The sequence below is a fragment of the Bubalus bubalis genome, chromosome 15 (assembly GCF_019923935.1).
Source record: "Bubalus bubalis isolate 160015118507 breed Murrah chromosome 15, NDDB_SH_1, whole genome shotgun sequence".
NCBI lineage: Eukaryota > Metazoa > Chordata > Mammalia > Artiodactyla > Bovidae > Bubalus > Bubalus bubalis.
In genome coordinates, this window is record NC_059171.1 from 1,442,008 (window position 1) to 1,459,073 (window position 17,066).

The 17,066-nt window shown below is 40.5% G+C and overlaps 1 protein-coding gene across 7 annotated transcripts in view; it reads right to left on the bottom strand.

Annotated features, from left to right (window-relative positions):
• Positions 1-11,342: 11,342 nt before the first annotated feature.
• The window catches only part of SNX16 (sorting nexin 16), a 37,047-nt gene continuing 31,323 nt past the window's right edge, over positions 11,343-17,066 (bottom strand). For all 7 annotated transcript variants that reach the window (XM_044928500.2, XM_044928501.2, XM_006074713.4 and 4 more), the window contains 3 exons: positions 14,732-14,868; positions 14,081-14,200; positions 11,343-13,363 (listed from right to left, as the gene is read on the bottom strand). In XM_044928500.2, the coding sequence (XP_044784435.1) occupies positions 13,270-13,363; positions 14,081-14,200; positions 14,732-14,868 (351 nt within the window). In that variant the 3' untranslated portion in view covers positions 11,343-13,269. The remainder of the gene's footprint in view (positions 13,364-14,080; positions 14,201-14,731; positions 14,869-17,066) is intronic.

The window sequence follows — 17,066 nt, forward strand, 5'->3', positions numbered from 1 at the left end:
AGTGGCTGTGAAAAAGTTAACACTCAGATAGTGGCTATGATCCAATATTCATGCCATCTTTGTGGATATAACCAAACACAACAGCACTGGGCTGGGAACCAAAGAGACCTGTTTTCCACAGGGTTCTACTGCTCCACCAGCATTCAGATAATCTTCCTGGTGTGAGGTTTTACCTGTAAGATGAGGGGTTTGGAGCAGAAGACTTACTTGATGGGCTCCATCAGGCATGAAAGTCCTAGGATTCGGACCTAATGAAGTAGAGTCTGTCTGCAAACTTGCACCCCTCAACCGCTGTGGAAGAGCTTTTCGAATCACAGTAGCTTCTGGGGGAAAGGCAGATTTGATACCTACGGGATTCGTGCTGAGGGTCAGTTTAAACCAGCCAATTCTCAAAGTACTTCTAGTTATAATAGACCCTCTGAGTCCATTTTATTTTTTATTTTTTTCCATTTTAATCATAAGGTATTAATTGTCTGAGGGCTAAGAGGTTCAAATACCTTATTTTTAATTTCTAAGATTAATCCATCCATTCATATGAAACACATATCCGTAGAGCCTCTGGCGTGCGTATGCTTAGCGTCTACATGGGGAATGGACTTAAACAAGTACAACCCAAAGCAGTAAGTGCCCTACTAGAGGCACGCACGCGGTGCTGGGGCCCACCTGCCGGGGCGTCCTACTGGAGACGCGCCTTGCAGAGCTGGAAGACAGCGGGGCCTGCGGAAGTAGCTGAGTCGGGAGGGCCTTGTCCATTGAACGCATGTCAAGCGCAGGCTCGTTCAGGTGGGCGTACAGACCACAGAACGCTGGGTACTTGAGAGCAAAGGCTAAAATGTTCCTATGATGTTTCTGTAGACAGAATCCAAGGCCAGCATAGATTGTGCTTTTGTTGCCATAATTTTTCCAGAAATGCTATAGGCATGGGCAAGGCTTTCATGATTAAATTGGTTAAATTTAAGGAAATTCTTAGAACTTCCCAGGTGGCGTGTGGTAAAGAACCCGCCTGCCAATGCAGGAGACATAAGAGATGGGGGTTTGATTCCTGGGTCGGGAAGATCTCCTGGAGGAGGAAATGGTAATCCATTCCAGGATCTTTGCTTAGAGAATCCCATGGACAGAGAAGCCTGGCGGGCTACAGTCCATGGGGGTCACAAAGAGTCAGATACGACTGAAGCGACTTAGCATGTACACTGAACACAAGGAAATTCTTATTTACATATCTCAAAATACAAATTTCTCAGATGATGTCACTTCTTAGCAGAAGCTTGTGAACAAAGAATGGAATAACACTACTCAAATGATATTTGCTTTCAAACATTTTAGAATGAAAAACTCTCTATGCAGTTGAGTGAGGCACCGACCAAGGCACAAGGCATTCTGTCTGTCTGGTCACGGTGGCTGTTCTGTGCCTTGAAAATGAATTCAGGAAGTGACTTCTGTATCAGCTTCTTATGGCTTGACAGCACACTGAATCAATGGTATTCCTCTGACATATTTGAAAGGTGAGACTAAACCGAAAGAAAAATGCTTCCAAGAATGTTTGAAGGAATTTGGTATCTGACAACAAATAGATCAACTTCTCTCATTTCCCTATTTCTTTGTGTCCTTAAACAATATGCCTATTTGCTTTATGTATTTATATTTACATTTTAAATTTCAATGTTTATAGAACAGTTTGTAAGCATCACTCATAAAACAAGACTTATTGGGCAGACTGCAGAAGCAGGAAGTTGAGGTTTCCGTAGGTTTTGGCTTTATCCTTCTATTGAAAGAAAATGTAGCGATAATGTTGTCCCTGAAGGTTTGCGGTAGGCAAGTAGAACATTCCAGGTGCTGAGAAGGCTAGTATGACTAAGAAGTGAGCAGCGTGAGAGGCGACCTTGAGGAGGTGACCTCAGATTAACTGTCAATCAGGGTGCCTTAAACGTGCATGTCCGTGAACGTATTCAAACAGAGATCCCACCATCACCAGAGAAAACTGTGACTGGTAGGAATATGGACAGTTCAGCATTTCAGGGAGCTTTCTCTGCTCCTCTTAACTCTCCGGCTGTGGCTGAACTGCGACCTCTCAGGGACATAGCTTGGTGGGCACTGTGTGAGGCGGCAGTGTGTGCAAAAGAGCACACTGGGCACCCGTGCAAGCCCCCCGCTGCCCTGGGCTCGGCTGCTGGTTCCAAGCCACGGGTAATGCCAGGTCTGCAGCTGCACGCTTGACACACACTCCCAGGTGTCCTCCTTGCAACAAAACGAACTGGTGAGCACTCCCATTATCTCTATTCCAAATGAGCGCTGAGGCTCAGAGAGCTGAGGCAATTTGCTTTACTTGGTAAGAAGCAAGAACCCAAGCTTAGGTCTGTTTAATTTTAAAGTATATTCTTAACTAGCTTCGGATTAAGAGATAAGTGAAGAACTGGAGAACATAAGGAAACATTTTATAGATATGACATATTCAGAAAAGTAAACCCCACAGATTTTTACAAAATATTTTGAGGATGGCATTATGAATATATCCACGTAAACTATATCAGGGGCTTCCCTGGTGGCTCAGATGGTAAAGAATCTGCCTGCAATGCAGGAGATCTGGGTTCAATCCCTGGGTAGGGAAGATCCCCTAGAAAAGGACATGGCAACCCTCTCCAGTGTTCTTGGCTGGAGAATTCCATGGACAGAGGAGCCTGGCGGGCTACAGTCCATTGGGTTGCAAAGGGGCAGACACGACTGAGTGACTAAACACACACACACACACACACACAAAGGTTCCTCCATAAAGGAGAAATTAATGTATTGCCTAGCTAAAAGCTGGAAGACATTTCTAAACATCTATCTTTCAACACATACAGTAAAATGTTACTTTGAACATAAAGCCGTTCACGTACTATAAAACCAGTGTCTCCAAGATCCTGTAAATAAATCACTGATGGACTAGCTAAAGGATTGCGGTCTGAAACTGTGAATCATCAGCCTCCCACACCGAGTGCCCTCCTGTCTTTGTCTGTTCCACTCTTATCCACCATGCTTTTCTGCTCATCTTTCCTTCATTTCTGGGGCGTGGGCCCATATGGTGTTGTCACTTGCTCCTCCTTATGCATGCTTTCATTAGTTCACCTCGGGCCATCTTTCACTTCTTCCTCTGTCTTCCAATTCCTGTCTGTTTATCATAATCAAAGCATTATTAATCCATTTTAGGCAAAAGCACAGCCCTTATTTTGATTAATGAGTATAAAATTAGAGCTGGTGATTGATAGACTTTTGTGAAACATGAATGCATGAAGACATTAAAAAACAGAACGAGCCGTCAGATAATGGTGGCGCAGCAAGGGGTTCCCTTGCATGGTGGTAGGTGGGCTGATGGCGGACCGAACACAGGGCGGGAACCGGCGGTTTCTCTGCTTCCGTGACTTCGTGTGGTTGTTGCCTCGAGTGTGCTGCGTGAGTCGCCAGGCTGGAGGCTGGCTTGGAAGCGATCTGTATCCCTCTGGCAAACCGTTTGCCCTGCTTGTGGGCCCATTTAGTTGAGGTGGCCCGACGTGTCATTTTTGAGCAGACTCCAAATCTGTATCATCTCTTTGTGCTTGGCCTGGCTCACTTGGAAATCTCCCATTCGATTCTTTACAAAAGTCTCCACTTACCTTTCATCTCTAACTAATCTGCTTTCCTCAAGCCCTGTGCACGCATGCTAAATCGCTTCTGTCCTGTCCAACTCTTTGTGACCCCATGGACTGTAGCGCGCCAGGCTCCTCTGTCCATGGGATTCTCCAGGCAAGAATACTGGAGCGGGTTGCCATGCCCTCCTCCAGGGGATCTTCCCAATCCAGGAATCGAACCTGAGTCTCTTATGTCTCCTGTGTTGACAGATGGGTTCTTTACCACTAGCTCCACCTGGGAAGCCCCCTGAAGCCCTGTTTGTCCATACAAATATTTGCTTTAAATTATTCGTGCTTAATCACCAGTTCAAACTTTATAAATTGTCCCATTGCAATCATTATGCAGATTTCCATTATCTTATATATTGAAAGGCATTTTAAGATTAATCTGAAAGACCATCGTCTACCACAGGTGGCGCTAGTGAGTGTCCACCTGCCAACGCGGGAGACAGAGGAGAGGTGGGTTCGGTCCCTGGGTGGGGAAGATACCCTGGAGGAGGGCATGGCAATCCACCCACTCCCAAGGACAGAGGAGCCTGGAGGGCTACAGTCCATGGGGTCGCACAGAGTCGGACACGACTGAGGGACTTAACATGCAGTCTCAACGGATTAAGTATGGCGAAGCGTGGTTAGAACAAAAACCATTTGTAAACCAGACAGAGCCTACTCAAGCTTTCAAAATGTAAAATATAGAGTAAATGATGGAATAACAAGGTTAGTTAACGAATGACTTTCAGTCCGTCCACCAATGTCAGTTTAATGAAGGATTTCCAGTGTTTTTCCTGTTCACAGGTAGACTCCTGAAGGGCCAAGATGATGCTATTCAGTGCAGGGGGTCGTTTGTCAGAGTCTGTTCATTTACAAGTGCCTACTATGGGATTGGGGGCAGGAGGAGAAGGGGACGACAGAGGATGAGATGGCTGGATGGCATCACTGACTTGATGGACGTGAGTCTGAGTGAACTCCGGGAGTTGGTGATGGACGGGGAGGCCTGGCGTGCTGCGATTCATGGGGTTGCAAAGAGTCCGACACGACTGAGCGACTGAACTGAACTGACTATGGGATAGACCGAGTTGAGGATTTTCACACTCCATTTGGACCACCATAGTGCCATAGTGTGGACGGCACTGTCTCCCTTTGATAGGAGAAGTAGATGAAGGAATGGGCCTTGAGGCAAACACACTGTAGATGATGGGGTAACACACATACTAATTACTATTAGTTTGAAAATAATTTAAAAACTACAAAGACTTTTTTCAGTACATGCTTATTATAGAAAAGAGAGAGAATACAGATTCATGACAGGAAGGAAATAAGATTCCTTCATAATTCCATCAAGTAGATAACCATGACTATGATTTTATTTTTTTCTGTATACAAATGCATAAATGTTGAACACCTTTTTACTTCTAAAAGTGAGATAATACTATCTTGAAGTCTGCTTCTTTTAATTATATCATGAATATCTTTAAATCTTCTGTAACATTGCTTTATTGGGTACAAAGCAGTCCACTTTTTATCTATCATAAAATATTTGACAGAATCCCCTCAGTACTGGAAACTGGCTGACGTGTTCAAGATAAGCGTGATGTATATCCTTTAAACATCATATATATTTCTTTTGTATAAGTTCCTCAAAGTGTAATTTCTAGATTGAAGGCTATGAACCTTTTTAGTAGTTTGGCTGTATGTAGTCAAATCAACTCCAGAAATGCTATTCTTGAACCAGTCCACACTCCTACCAGCAATACACAGACTTCATTGCTCCAACTCTAGTGAAAATACATTAAAAAAAATAGCAACTATATCTGATTACTAGTGAGGCTGAAGGATTTAAATTTTACTGTATATTTGACTTTTTCTTAACCTTTAGTTTAAATGCTAAATACTAAAATTAGCCAAAACAAGACCAAACTGTGGTATGCTGCCCTTATTGTATCCCCTCTAAAGGAAGACGAGAACACAGTTCTCTCTGGTTACAAATTACTTTTGGAATGGAAAACAAACTACCTGGATGAGACAGCTGGGCCCAGGAAGCGTGTTTCTGTGATGCTTGTCACAGTGGTTCACCCGGGACCATGCGCTTCTGGTGTTCATTTTAGCACTGCTAACATACGAGGCCCTGACGGGGCTTAGATCAATGTAGACTAGGCAACGGGTGTGAAGAACAATTAGTCCTTATGAATCTGACTTGAGTTCTGCAAGGCAGACCGCTCGTCTGAATTCTGGACGCCTGCTCGAGAGCTCCACTTGGATGACCTACCTGCTCGAGTCCAGCGTGCCCCGGGCTGAGCCTGCCCCAGCCCCTCTTTACCTGCTCGAGTCCAGCGTGCCCCGGGCTGAGCCTGCCCCAGCCCCTCTTTACCTGCTCGAGTCCAGCGTGCCCCGGGCAGGGCCTGCCCCAGCCCCTCTTTACCTGCTCGAGTCCAGCGTGCCCCGAGCTGGGCCTGCCCCAGCCCCTCTTTACCTGCTCGAGTCCAGCGTGCCCCGGGCTGAGCCTGCCCCAGCCCCTCTTTACCTGCTCGAGTCCAGCGTGCCCCGGGCTGAGCCTGCCCCAGCCCCTCTTTACCTGCTCGAGTCCAGCGTGCCCCGGGCTGAGCCTGCCCCAGCCCCTCTTTACCTGCTCGAGTCCAGCGTGCCCCGGGCTGAGCCTGCCCCAGCCCCTCTTTACCTGCTCGAGTCCAGCGTGCCCCGGGCTGGGCCTGCCCCAGCCCCTCTTCCTGGCTATTCTCTTCCTCAGTTGGCAGCACAACCACCCACAAGAATCGATCCCCAAGACTTAAAATTTCCTTTCAAATACCTCTGTTTTCTCTAATATTGTCCTAACTTAGGTTATTCAATAAATATTTTGAGCATCTGCCATTTCTTTCTAAGCTTGGTAGTTGTGGGGCAGGCAGGGATTACAGGAAAACAGGCAAAGCCTTGCCTTTTGGGGCAAGCTTTGGGGAGGCGGGCAAGCGGAACAGATAATAAGAAAATAAGAAAATTGACATCGAAATTACTGTTTTGAGGAGTATTTTAGGTTGCCTGAGGTAACAGTTAACCTGAGACTTGGAGGAGAAGAGCCAGTTAGGACTTGGGGTATGGCTCTCTAGACAGGGGTTATGGGAAGATCAGGCAGCAGCAGACCTGAACCCGTCAAGGAACGGAAGGTGGCCCGTGGCGGGCGTGAAGGAGAGGGGTTGGCAGAGTGGAACCATGTTTGGAGACCACAGAGAGAGGTTTGGCTGTTCTAATATTAAAAGTGATGAGGAATCTTTGAAAATTTTTAGGTAGAGAGAAAAACATGGTATGATTAATGTTTTTCAAAAAGAACAGTAAGGCTGCTCTGGGAGACTGGATTAAAGTGGGGCAAAGGTGGAAGCTGACAGACCCTCCCAGTGCTGTATTTCATGAGGTGTTTTTGTGATTCGGGTCAGGGCGATGGCAGTGGAGACGGAGAGAACTGGATAGATTCAAGGCATAAGACAAGTGCTCCGCTGTCACCTCCAAGCTCAGAATACAGACATAATTTAGCCACTCAAGTTTTCCATGTTCTCTATAGAATGGGCTCACCAACACCCGTGATGAGCTGAATGGTCACGGCTGACTGCTTAGAACACCTACACTGCTGTGACTGATTACCAAACGATCAGTTTTGTTTTCAAAACTGTGTGTATCAGCCGTACTTAAACTAAGTTTAAATATATTTATTAATAGTATATAAAACAGTGAAATATGAGAATAAATAATTATTTCTAGGAAAAACCAGGTCAGATGACACTTGGTAAAATAAAGGTAAAATCACATTACAGGATTGAAAAAAACAGTAAGAAAATATGTTTTACATCACAGATTCCAAACCAAAGCTAAGATTCAGACATAAGCGCTGGGGGGGGGTGTGGCTTATCAAGAGAGAACCAGAAACTCTCATCCTAGTGAAGCTATACCAGGTAAAAGTTTGAACCGCTGTTAGAACACTGGTAAATGGATATACAGTACGTGCCCCACATTAAAACGCTTACCGTGTGCATCGCAGCATGTCTCTATTACATCAGGGAGGTGGACTTTTGCATTTCGTGGCTGTATCTAAGGCACGGGAAGAGGGAGGAGAGTTAGGGCTGACACTGAGCCTTGTGCAGGCTGGGCTGACACTAGCGCTTGGTGTGCCCTTCCTTCCACGTGAAAAAGCAGCTAAGGCACTGGACTCGTGCTGCTTGTCACTATTTGCCCCCGTCCAGTCCTCTCATTCCCCAGTTCATCACGAGTATCTCTATTATCACGTTTACCTCATGCCACCATAGATTATAAAAAAAATCCATTCACTCTAAACTCCTGGGAGGGATCACATACTTCTCAACAATTTTTATAGCCCAGAGAAGATACACAGTAGATACTTAGTGTTGTTGAATAAACAAATAAAAGAAAGAATAGGCTGTTTTTTTTTTTTTTTAGTGTATCTCCTTTTATCTTTTGAACTGAGAAAAATCTTTGTAGACATGTAATGATGTCATATTCATTCTGTACTGTTCGGGACTGAATGTTTACGTTCTTCCCAAATTCATATATTGAAGTCCTACCTCCCGAGTGTTGCCTGTGTTTGTAAATGGAGCCTCTGGCTTCTGAAGTGGCTCAGCAGCAAAGAATCCATCTGCAATGCAAGAGCCGTGGGTCCAATCCCTGGATTGGGAAGATCCCCTGGAGCAGAAAGCGGCAATGCACTCCAGTATTCTTGCCTGGGAAATCCCATGGACAGAGGAGCCTGCTGGGTTATAGTCCAGGGGTTTGCAAAGAGTCAGACACGCCTGAGCACACACACACACAGGCACGCATACTCACAGGGAGTAATTAAGGTTAAACGAGGTCACAAGGGTAGACCCCAATCCAACAGGACTACTGTACTTACGAGAGACGCCCTAAGGAAGGGCCACGTGAGGCCACAATGAGAAGGCAGCTGACCGCAGCGCCAGGGACAGTCTTCATCAGACGCCAACGCTGCTGGCCCCCAGATCTTGGTGCCCAGCCTCCACTGTAATTCACTGTCTCAGCCATCCAGTCTGTGCTGGTGTTTTAGTTACCTGACCAGACTAATATCTATACATAGAATAACAGATCTTTTCATTCATATTTGATTTGTCAAAAGGAGCCTCAAATGTAAAGTGACCTTTGATATGTCTAATAGACTTCTTATCTTCCCTCTAGCTTTCAAAACTTTTTTCTCCTTTTTTTCTTTGGTGATATACAGTATCATCACAGGAAGGGCTTTTATCTTCTCCTGAAGCCACAACCTACAATCCAAATTTAAGATAACTTTTATCTTGGCATAATTAACAAAAAGCTACATCTCAGGGTGGTTTAAGTGGCTGGAGTCTCTGTGATTCTCTTCCTCTTCCCCCACGCTTGTCACACACCTCCTCTGCAACGTGGTTTTCATGATACCTTTGGATAGCATCTGAGGTCAAAAAGGAGGAAGCTGGAGAGGCTAGGTCAGTGACACGTTTACCTTCTTACAAGAAAAGCGAGCCCTCTCCCAGAAGCTACCAGCAAACGCCCGTGAGGGTCAGTGACTGTATGTGTCACAGGCTCAAACCGAGCTGCAAGGGGCGCCGAGACACGTTTCTCCAGTTCTTATTTTGGAGGTGGCGAAGAAGAGGAACGGAAATACCTGTTGGGTTAGTCATTGCATGTTTGTTATATAGGGAACTGGAAAACTAGACTGGCAGATCAGGTCATTCCTGACTCTCTGCTCATGAGCTTAATCTCCCCGAGATGGGTTTTGTATTTCGCACTGCAGCAAAGGGTTTCAGGTACTAACACGAGTGGCCCTTTGACTGTAATTAGCTGGGCTGCAAACATTACACGAGGACGTGTGACGTCTGTATCTAATCTTCCCTCTATCTAAAATGCTGCCTTTCATCTACTGAGTACGCATTGGCTGTATTTTTAATTATTTGTTTTATCTGGAGATAACACAACACTGTTCTCTTGGGTTGGCCCAAAATTTCCTTCAGGTTTTTCTGTAACATCTTATGGAAAAGATCACTTTTGTCACTTTCTGAAATGGTAAGTAGCATCTGTTCTAATTTGAGGCAACAGTTCAAACCATAACTTGAGTTTATTAATATTGTGCTCTGGCCAAGAAGCTACCAATAGCTACCAACAGACAGCATGTCTAAATTTGCACTCACGTTTACTGATTTTACTTAAAGGCACCTTTTAAAATAATCTGTATAGTTACTGGTATCACTTAAGGGTGCAGTAATTGCTTCAGTGCAGGCTATGGCAAGTTCTTATCGAATGTAGTCTAAAATATTCAGATCTGAGACTTTAATTGCTCTAATTGAATAAGTTAAATAGTGAAGAAAATTTGAGTTAAGAGAAAATGAGAGAAAAATAAAGTCATATTCACTACACAAAAGTGTAACTCATAAGCTTCTATACAGTAGCTATAGGTGAACCACAATTTGGCTTAGAGCTGCCCAGAAAACAAAACAAGACAGTAATATAGTCTTTAAGATAAAAACAAATCACTTGTTTAGGAGAAGCACAGGTTTTACTGGAACTGAGACCTAAGAGAATTCTCTCCCATGAGTTCTCATAAACGGTACATAATGTGACAGAGAAGACATCAGTTTTAAACACACATGTATTGAAAATACAAGTTTTGGTGACCATTTTTGCCAGTACAAGCCAACAGCGTCGAAACAAACAGCAACGGAACAAAGCAACTTCTATGAAGAATCAAAATGTGGACCAAGTATGTAGCTCTTTGAAAATCTGCCAGAAAATTGATTCCTTTCTTTACTAGCTGGGAATACAAACTTGTTTTAATATCACTGGAAGTAATAAAAACCCATTTCAAAACCAGACTAATTATTCTTGGACCTAAGGCCACTGCTCCCTTCTAATCTCACAGACATGTGTAGTAAACTACATGATTTCTCTCAGGACCATGTTTTCTTCCTTTAAATAAACATTTGTTGATTAAAAAAAAAAATAGTCGTTACTGATTTGCCTGTGATGCGTCTCAGTTGTGGTGGGCGGAGCCTTTTAGTTGTGGCACGTGGGTTCTTAGTGGTGGCGTGTGGGAGCTAGCTCCCTCACCAGGGATTGAACCCAGGACCCAGCACTGGAGTGTGGAGTTGTAGCCACTGGGGATGTCCCCAACCATGGTTTTCTAAATGAATGTGCTTTAAATGGCTAATCTAAGTTTAGTAGATAGAAGAACACATTCTAAATGCTTAATTTTATGGCTGTGTTTCTTATACATGGACTTAATTTTCAAAAGGTTAAAAAACTATTCATAGAATGTTTTCTGTTTCAGTTATGTTCAAATTTTTTATTAATATTGGTTACATTTGAAGTGCACTGCACCTATTCACAGATACTTAAAATGACCAGTAATATAAAGCATAAACTTAAAAAGAAAATCTCAGACTCAGTCCCCATCTGTGAAATGCAGCAGACGCAGCTACCAGCGAATGTCCACGTGTGTCACTGACTATATATGTCACAGACTCAAACCTGGCTGCAAGGGGAGCTGAGAAAACAAGCTTCCCCATCTCTTATTTTGGAGGTGGCGAAGAAGGGGAACGCAAACACCTGTTGGGTTAGTCATTACAGTCCACTACAATTCGATTTACAAAAATTGTAGGGACAACAAGAACACAGAAACTGGAGGGGAAAAATGGCATTCATGATCTGACAAGACAGCTAATATTTACTGAAAAAATAATTTATTAAATGAATATAATACTGGGAATAAAATGCATTATAAAAGTAAAAAAAATTAAATTCTAAATATATATAAATAATAGTGATTTCCCTAATTAACAAGAGTTTTTCTTCACCCATTTAAGTTTTAAATACAATCTTCTGAAAGGCCAGATTTTGAAAGTGTATGGTTCATTTTAAAACAGACATATATGTAGCACTATAATACCTGAAATTTATTATCATGTTTTATTAGACTAAAAATGATATTAATTTAAATGATTGTTCTCTTTAAGACTTTTTAAACATTTTGAAATGAACAAGTAGACCATTTTATTATACTCTTTCTGTTTCCCAGGATAGCAAACCAATTTCTAATACAATTTGTCAAAAATATTCTGAGATAAAGCATACCTGTCCATTTTGATGAAAACTTTAAAAACGTTTTGGTACTTTGGTGAAAAGCAGTCTCCTTTTCAGGTCAAAGACTAACAACAGCCATTGTATCTGTTTATCTATGTCAGTAGAATTTTAAACCACCGCATCTTAATATGCTGTACATCAAGACACTGATACATTTTAGAGGAGGGAAAAAATGGAGATTGTTATTCTAATTCCCCAATAAGTTTCCTTCAGTTTCTAGAAAGCATATGCAGTTCAATATACCAACTGGAATTTCAAAATGCTAGAATGATTACCATGCTTATTAAGAGCAATATGCAAAACAGTAGAAATAAAAAATAAAATGAGTAACTTCATACTATAAAACGAAACAAGGCACTTTTGACAACTATATGCAAAGCTGAAATAAATATCTTTTTCGTAAAGCAGACTCACAGGACTCTAGGAGACTTTTGTAAAAGGTGAAATAGTGAAGGCAGTATATAATTCTTTTTCCTAACTCCACTTACTAAAGAAATTCACCCATTAAACTTGGCACAAAGGAGTTTAATTATCATAAAGTGCATCACTTAGCTAAATATATTAAGAAGAAAATCAGCATCAAGACATTATAGCAACATGTTTACATATACAGAAATAAAAACGCAATGCCAGGAGCTGACATAGGAACTCTGCAGGATATATGGCTTTTTGTCTCTTATTTTTTTGTATGACTGCCTATTTGCTTAGAATCTGTATTTTCAAAAGAGTATGCCCTGATTAGCTAAAAGAGGTAGTATTCTGAAAAAGGCAAACCCATTGATTCTATAGGTAGAGATTTAAGATAAAGATTACATGGAAAATAAATAAGTGTAACATATAATACATTGGTACACTTATTATAGTATTTGGATATTAATGGATTTGCTTTTCAAATCAAAGCTACTTTATCACTTTAGCTACGTTATTACAGCTCTTTCAGAGTTTTGCTTTGGTACTAGAAAGTTTTCTTCTTGTAAATAGTAACATTCCAAATAAGCAACTTTCATTTAGAGATAATAAACACATCAATATTTAAACTCATCTTTGCCACTCATTTAAACCATTAATAAAAATATATCAGGTCAGAGACATAAGGAAGTATATATTCAACAGACAGCAACATGCAATTTATGTCCACTGAACTAATACAACTGGTGATTTAAACACATACACACACAGTGTGCTCACCCATGTTAGTCTGGATCAATATATTGGCAAAATACCAAAATAATTTATGTACAGTATTTAAGGATGTGGGCCTTGATGACAGAACTCTTAACTAGATTGTTTTTAGTGTATTAAATACAAAGTTTGTCTAAAAGACAATTTAAAGCAACAGTGAATATATTTCCTACACCAATAACTTAAATTTTCCTTTATGTAAACTTTATACATGTGCAATCTGGCTGTTTAATGTAGATGCTTCAGTCTCTTTTTTTCTTTTTAAATATTTGTCACTCTATTCTAAATTCCGAGGAACGTAAAAATGGAAGGGACCGCTGGAGCTGCGTTAGTCTTCTGCATTATACGCCACTTCTGCTACTTCTATGTCTGATACGGAATTTTTAGGTTCATTAAAACTTGAGTATTGCTTATTATCAGCCCTGCAAAAAAAGAGAAACACAATGAAGAGACCAGATGCACACTTCTTCACTTATTACCTTATAATTTTTTTTACCTCCTGTAAAGAATATTAAATGGAAAAATACTCAATAAAAAAGAATATCTAAATATTCAATCAGAAATTTAATAAAGTTATCATTGCCAGATAACACCTTTGGGGATGTATTTTTAACTCTTTCAGCTTTCTGACCTATTATTTTTCAATAAAAATCTAGTTTGTAATGACCTTTACCAACATAAAATTTGTTCTCATGGTTATAAGCTTAACGACTATCACTGAAGTATTAATGATGACCTTGGATTTACATGCAATAAAAATTCTGTGTTCAAATATACTATTCATGATTCCTATTATGTAGACAAGCTGGATGCTATCACAGTGCCCCACTTTTTGCACGGAAAAGCCTGACACTGAGAGAGATTAAAGTGACTTGTCAAGGTTACAAAATCAATGAATTAATCGAGTCACACCCCTGTTAATTCAGACATATCTTCAAAATAAGTGTAATAAATTGTATAGCCTGGATGCCAAAGGTTCACTTTTAGGGACAGCCTAGAATATGTAGAGTCTCCCTGTGTTTGCTCATCAGATTCATGATACAGTGATACTGAATTCATAAAAAAAGACCCCATAGAGCATGACTATTTCCCACCAATTACTCAGATGATTAGGCTACAGTAAACCAAACGTTATATACCTAGATTCTTCATCCAGGACACCCTGATCAACCTCAAGCGCAGAGGGCTCCACCTTCAGGGTCTGTCTGCCTTCTGTTCCTGACGTGAGCAGTGATTCTTCAGGTTTCAGAGATAATGTCCTAGAGGTAAAGTACAGTGAAAAGTTGTTTTTTATGAATAAAATAGGTATATATTTATTGTTGTCGATGCATGTAGCTTTAGCAGCTTTTAGCTGCTCTAAGTGGAGTCATATACTTAATAAACTGTTGACTCTAAGTGTCAACAGTGAAATCAGTACTTATGATTAATTTAAAATGATTTTAACATCAATTTGATATATGCTGACAAGAGGGCAAATTAGAAGTTTCAATATGTGAAAAGTTGGTATAAATGACTAGAAACAAACATATCATTTAAATAGGTTAAAATAGATAATGTTTGCCTTGGTGAACAGCTACAGCCTTATTTTCCCGGTATTTCCTATCCTTCAAATTTTCAGCCTTCTAAATAAATAATCAGACAACAGTTTTCCCCATCTATGAGGATGTACACCATGAGCCTAAGACTTCTGGAGTCAGAAATTTCCTAAATTATATTAATGGACAAAAGGTATTTAGTCCAGAGTACTGAGCTGAACTTGTTGGACTGAAAATGCAGTCCACAGCACATACCTGATTCTGTTTTCTAGAGTGTCTATAAGAAGTTGCTTCTCACTGAGCAGTTTCTTCAGTGATTCCAACTCTTTTTGTTTTTCAAGTAGTTCTTTTTGAAAACGGTAGTTTGTCTCTTCTAAAGTTTCACAGAAAGCCTTAAAAACAAACAGCAAATAAAAACCACATGCAGAAAGAGAATAACATGAACTACTTATGCAGTACACTTCTGAAGAGTGTAACTGAAGAGTTCAAGAACTCAGATAATCAAAATAATATGGATACAACCCAGGTGCTTTGTTCTCCACTCTCATCTTTTTAGGTCTCTGCTACCTTAGCTCTCACTTACTGGGGAAATCATAAATAAATACAAGTCCCTTTTCCTGAGAATTATTAAATAGTAAGTCAGGGTGCCAGAAATGAATATGTGATATGTCTCCAGTGTACAACTTGGAAAAAATTACCAATAACCACTGTTTTAGTTTCTATTCTACTCAGTCTGCTTTTGCCCACTCTGAGATAATTATACTTAAAAAACAAAATGGAAACAAACTGTGGTTATTGATTCCATTTGTGTTAGCTCAGAAGACATATCCGATAATCAGAATTTCCATCATAGTACCTTCAATATTATTTCCCCTTACTTCTCCTTTCACTATATTCATGCAAGGACATTTTATCCTTTATACGAGGAAGCTAAAGTACTGAAATAAAAATTAAAATCATACTGACAGAATGATGTCATGAAAAAAATCTGGGTCACTTATGCACTGAAGTTTTCAGTATTGCTGATCAATTCTTTGAATGATCTCTTGTTATCTACCATTCCGTCTCCTGTGTGACTGTTTGAATTCTTCATTCCTGCAAACTTCCTACAGTATGTTACTCCTGGTTATCCCAAGCCCAGCAGATGATCTTTATGCCCATCCCAGAAAAAAAATGCTACCCTCCCAGAATCCTTTGGATGAAATTTTTTATCATCCAAATTTACCTCCTCCCTCCCATCCCTACTTATGGCCAAATTCACTAAGAGTCTTACTCTCTTTTCTATACTAACTGTGCCAAGGCAAATGCTAATAATAACTTCTAATTGTCAAATCCAAAATGCTGGTTTTCTCAACTACACAGCATGTAGTTAAAAAGTAAAAAAAATATACTTAAAAAGTAAAAAAAAAAAAAAAAAAAAGGCATCTGTGAAACTCTGTAGTTCCCCTAACTTTACAGTGAGATTTCTACTCGTTCTTTGCATGTGGGCATTCACAGTTTTGGCCTTGATGATATATTCTCTTGCTCTATATGACATCCTTGGGCAATTACTGTTACCACTTCAACTATAACGTATACTATTTGATATCAATTTTTTTTTTTTTCCCTGATAATCTCCAGCCCAGACCTTTCCTGAGTACACAGTTGTCATTCATATGCCTATTGGTCCTCTTCAACTGGATGGACCAACAGTAGGTTAGAATCCAAGGGAACATCTGCTCTACCTCCTAATCCCTCACCACCAACTCCACCAGGCAGGCCTTAGGCCACGGCATTTCACTGCTTTGTATGACCCAGGTAGCCCAGTCTTTTCCACTCCCCTCTTCTCCTCCTCCCCTGCTGTCTCATTAACATCTCGTATGTGTTTGTCATTTACTCATTTCCACTGTGCAGCACTGGCAGCATAAGGATAATTAATGAGGTCAATGAAAGAAGACCGTCCAGAAGTGAGCCCTGTTCTTTCACATTCACTTGACTTTTGATAAAGGTGCCAACATAACTCAACACAGGGCACTGACAAGTAAATATTTATAGAAACTCAAGATCATTATTTCACACCTTATACAAAATTAGCTCTGGATGGATGTAAGAGTTAAAACTATAAAGCTTCTAGAAAAAAAATAGGAGAAAATACTTGTGGTCATATGTTAGGCAGAGTTCTTGTGATACAATACCAAAAGCATAAGCGAAAATAGAAAAGTGATGAAATGAATATCTTAATAATTAAAAACATTAGTACTTTAAAATATACCATTAAGAAGATAAAAAGACACATACAGACTATGAGAAAATATATGCAAAATGTATTTGATAAAGGACTTGTATCTAAAGAATTCTTACAACTCAGTAAGACAAACAATCCAACTAAAAAAATAAGCAAAAAGCTTCATCAAGGAAATCATACAAATGGCATAAAAAGCACATGAAAAAGCAATTAACATGAAAACCATTACAGAAATAAAATTCAAAGTTTAATGAAATACCATGACATATCTACAAGAAAGGCTATAATCCAAAAGACAGATAACATCTAATGCCTGTGAGAATCTGGAGAAACTGGAACTCTCACACACGACAAGTGGGAATGTAA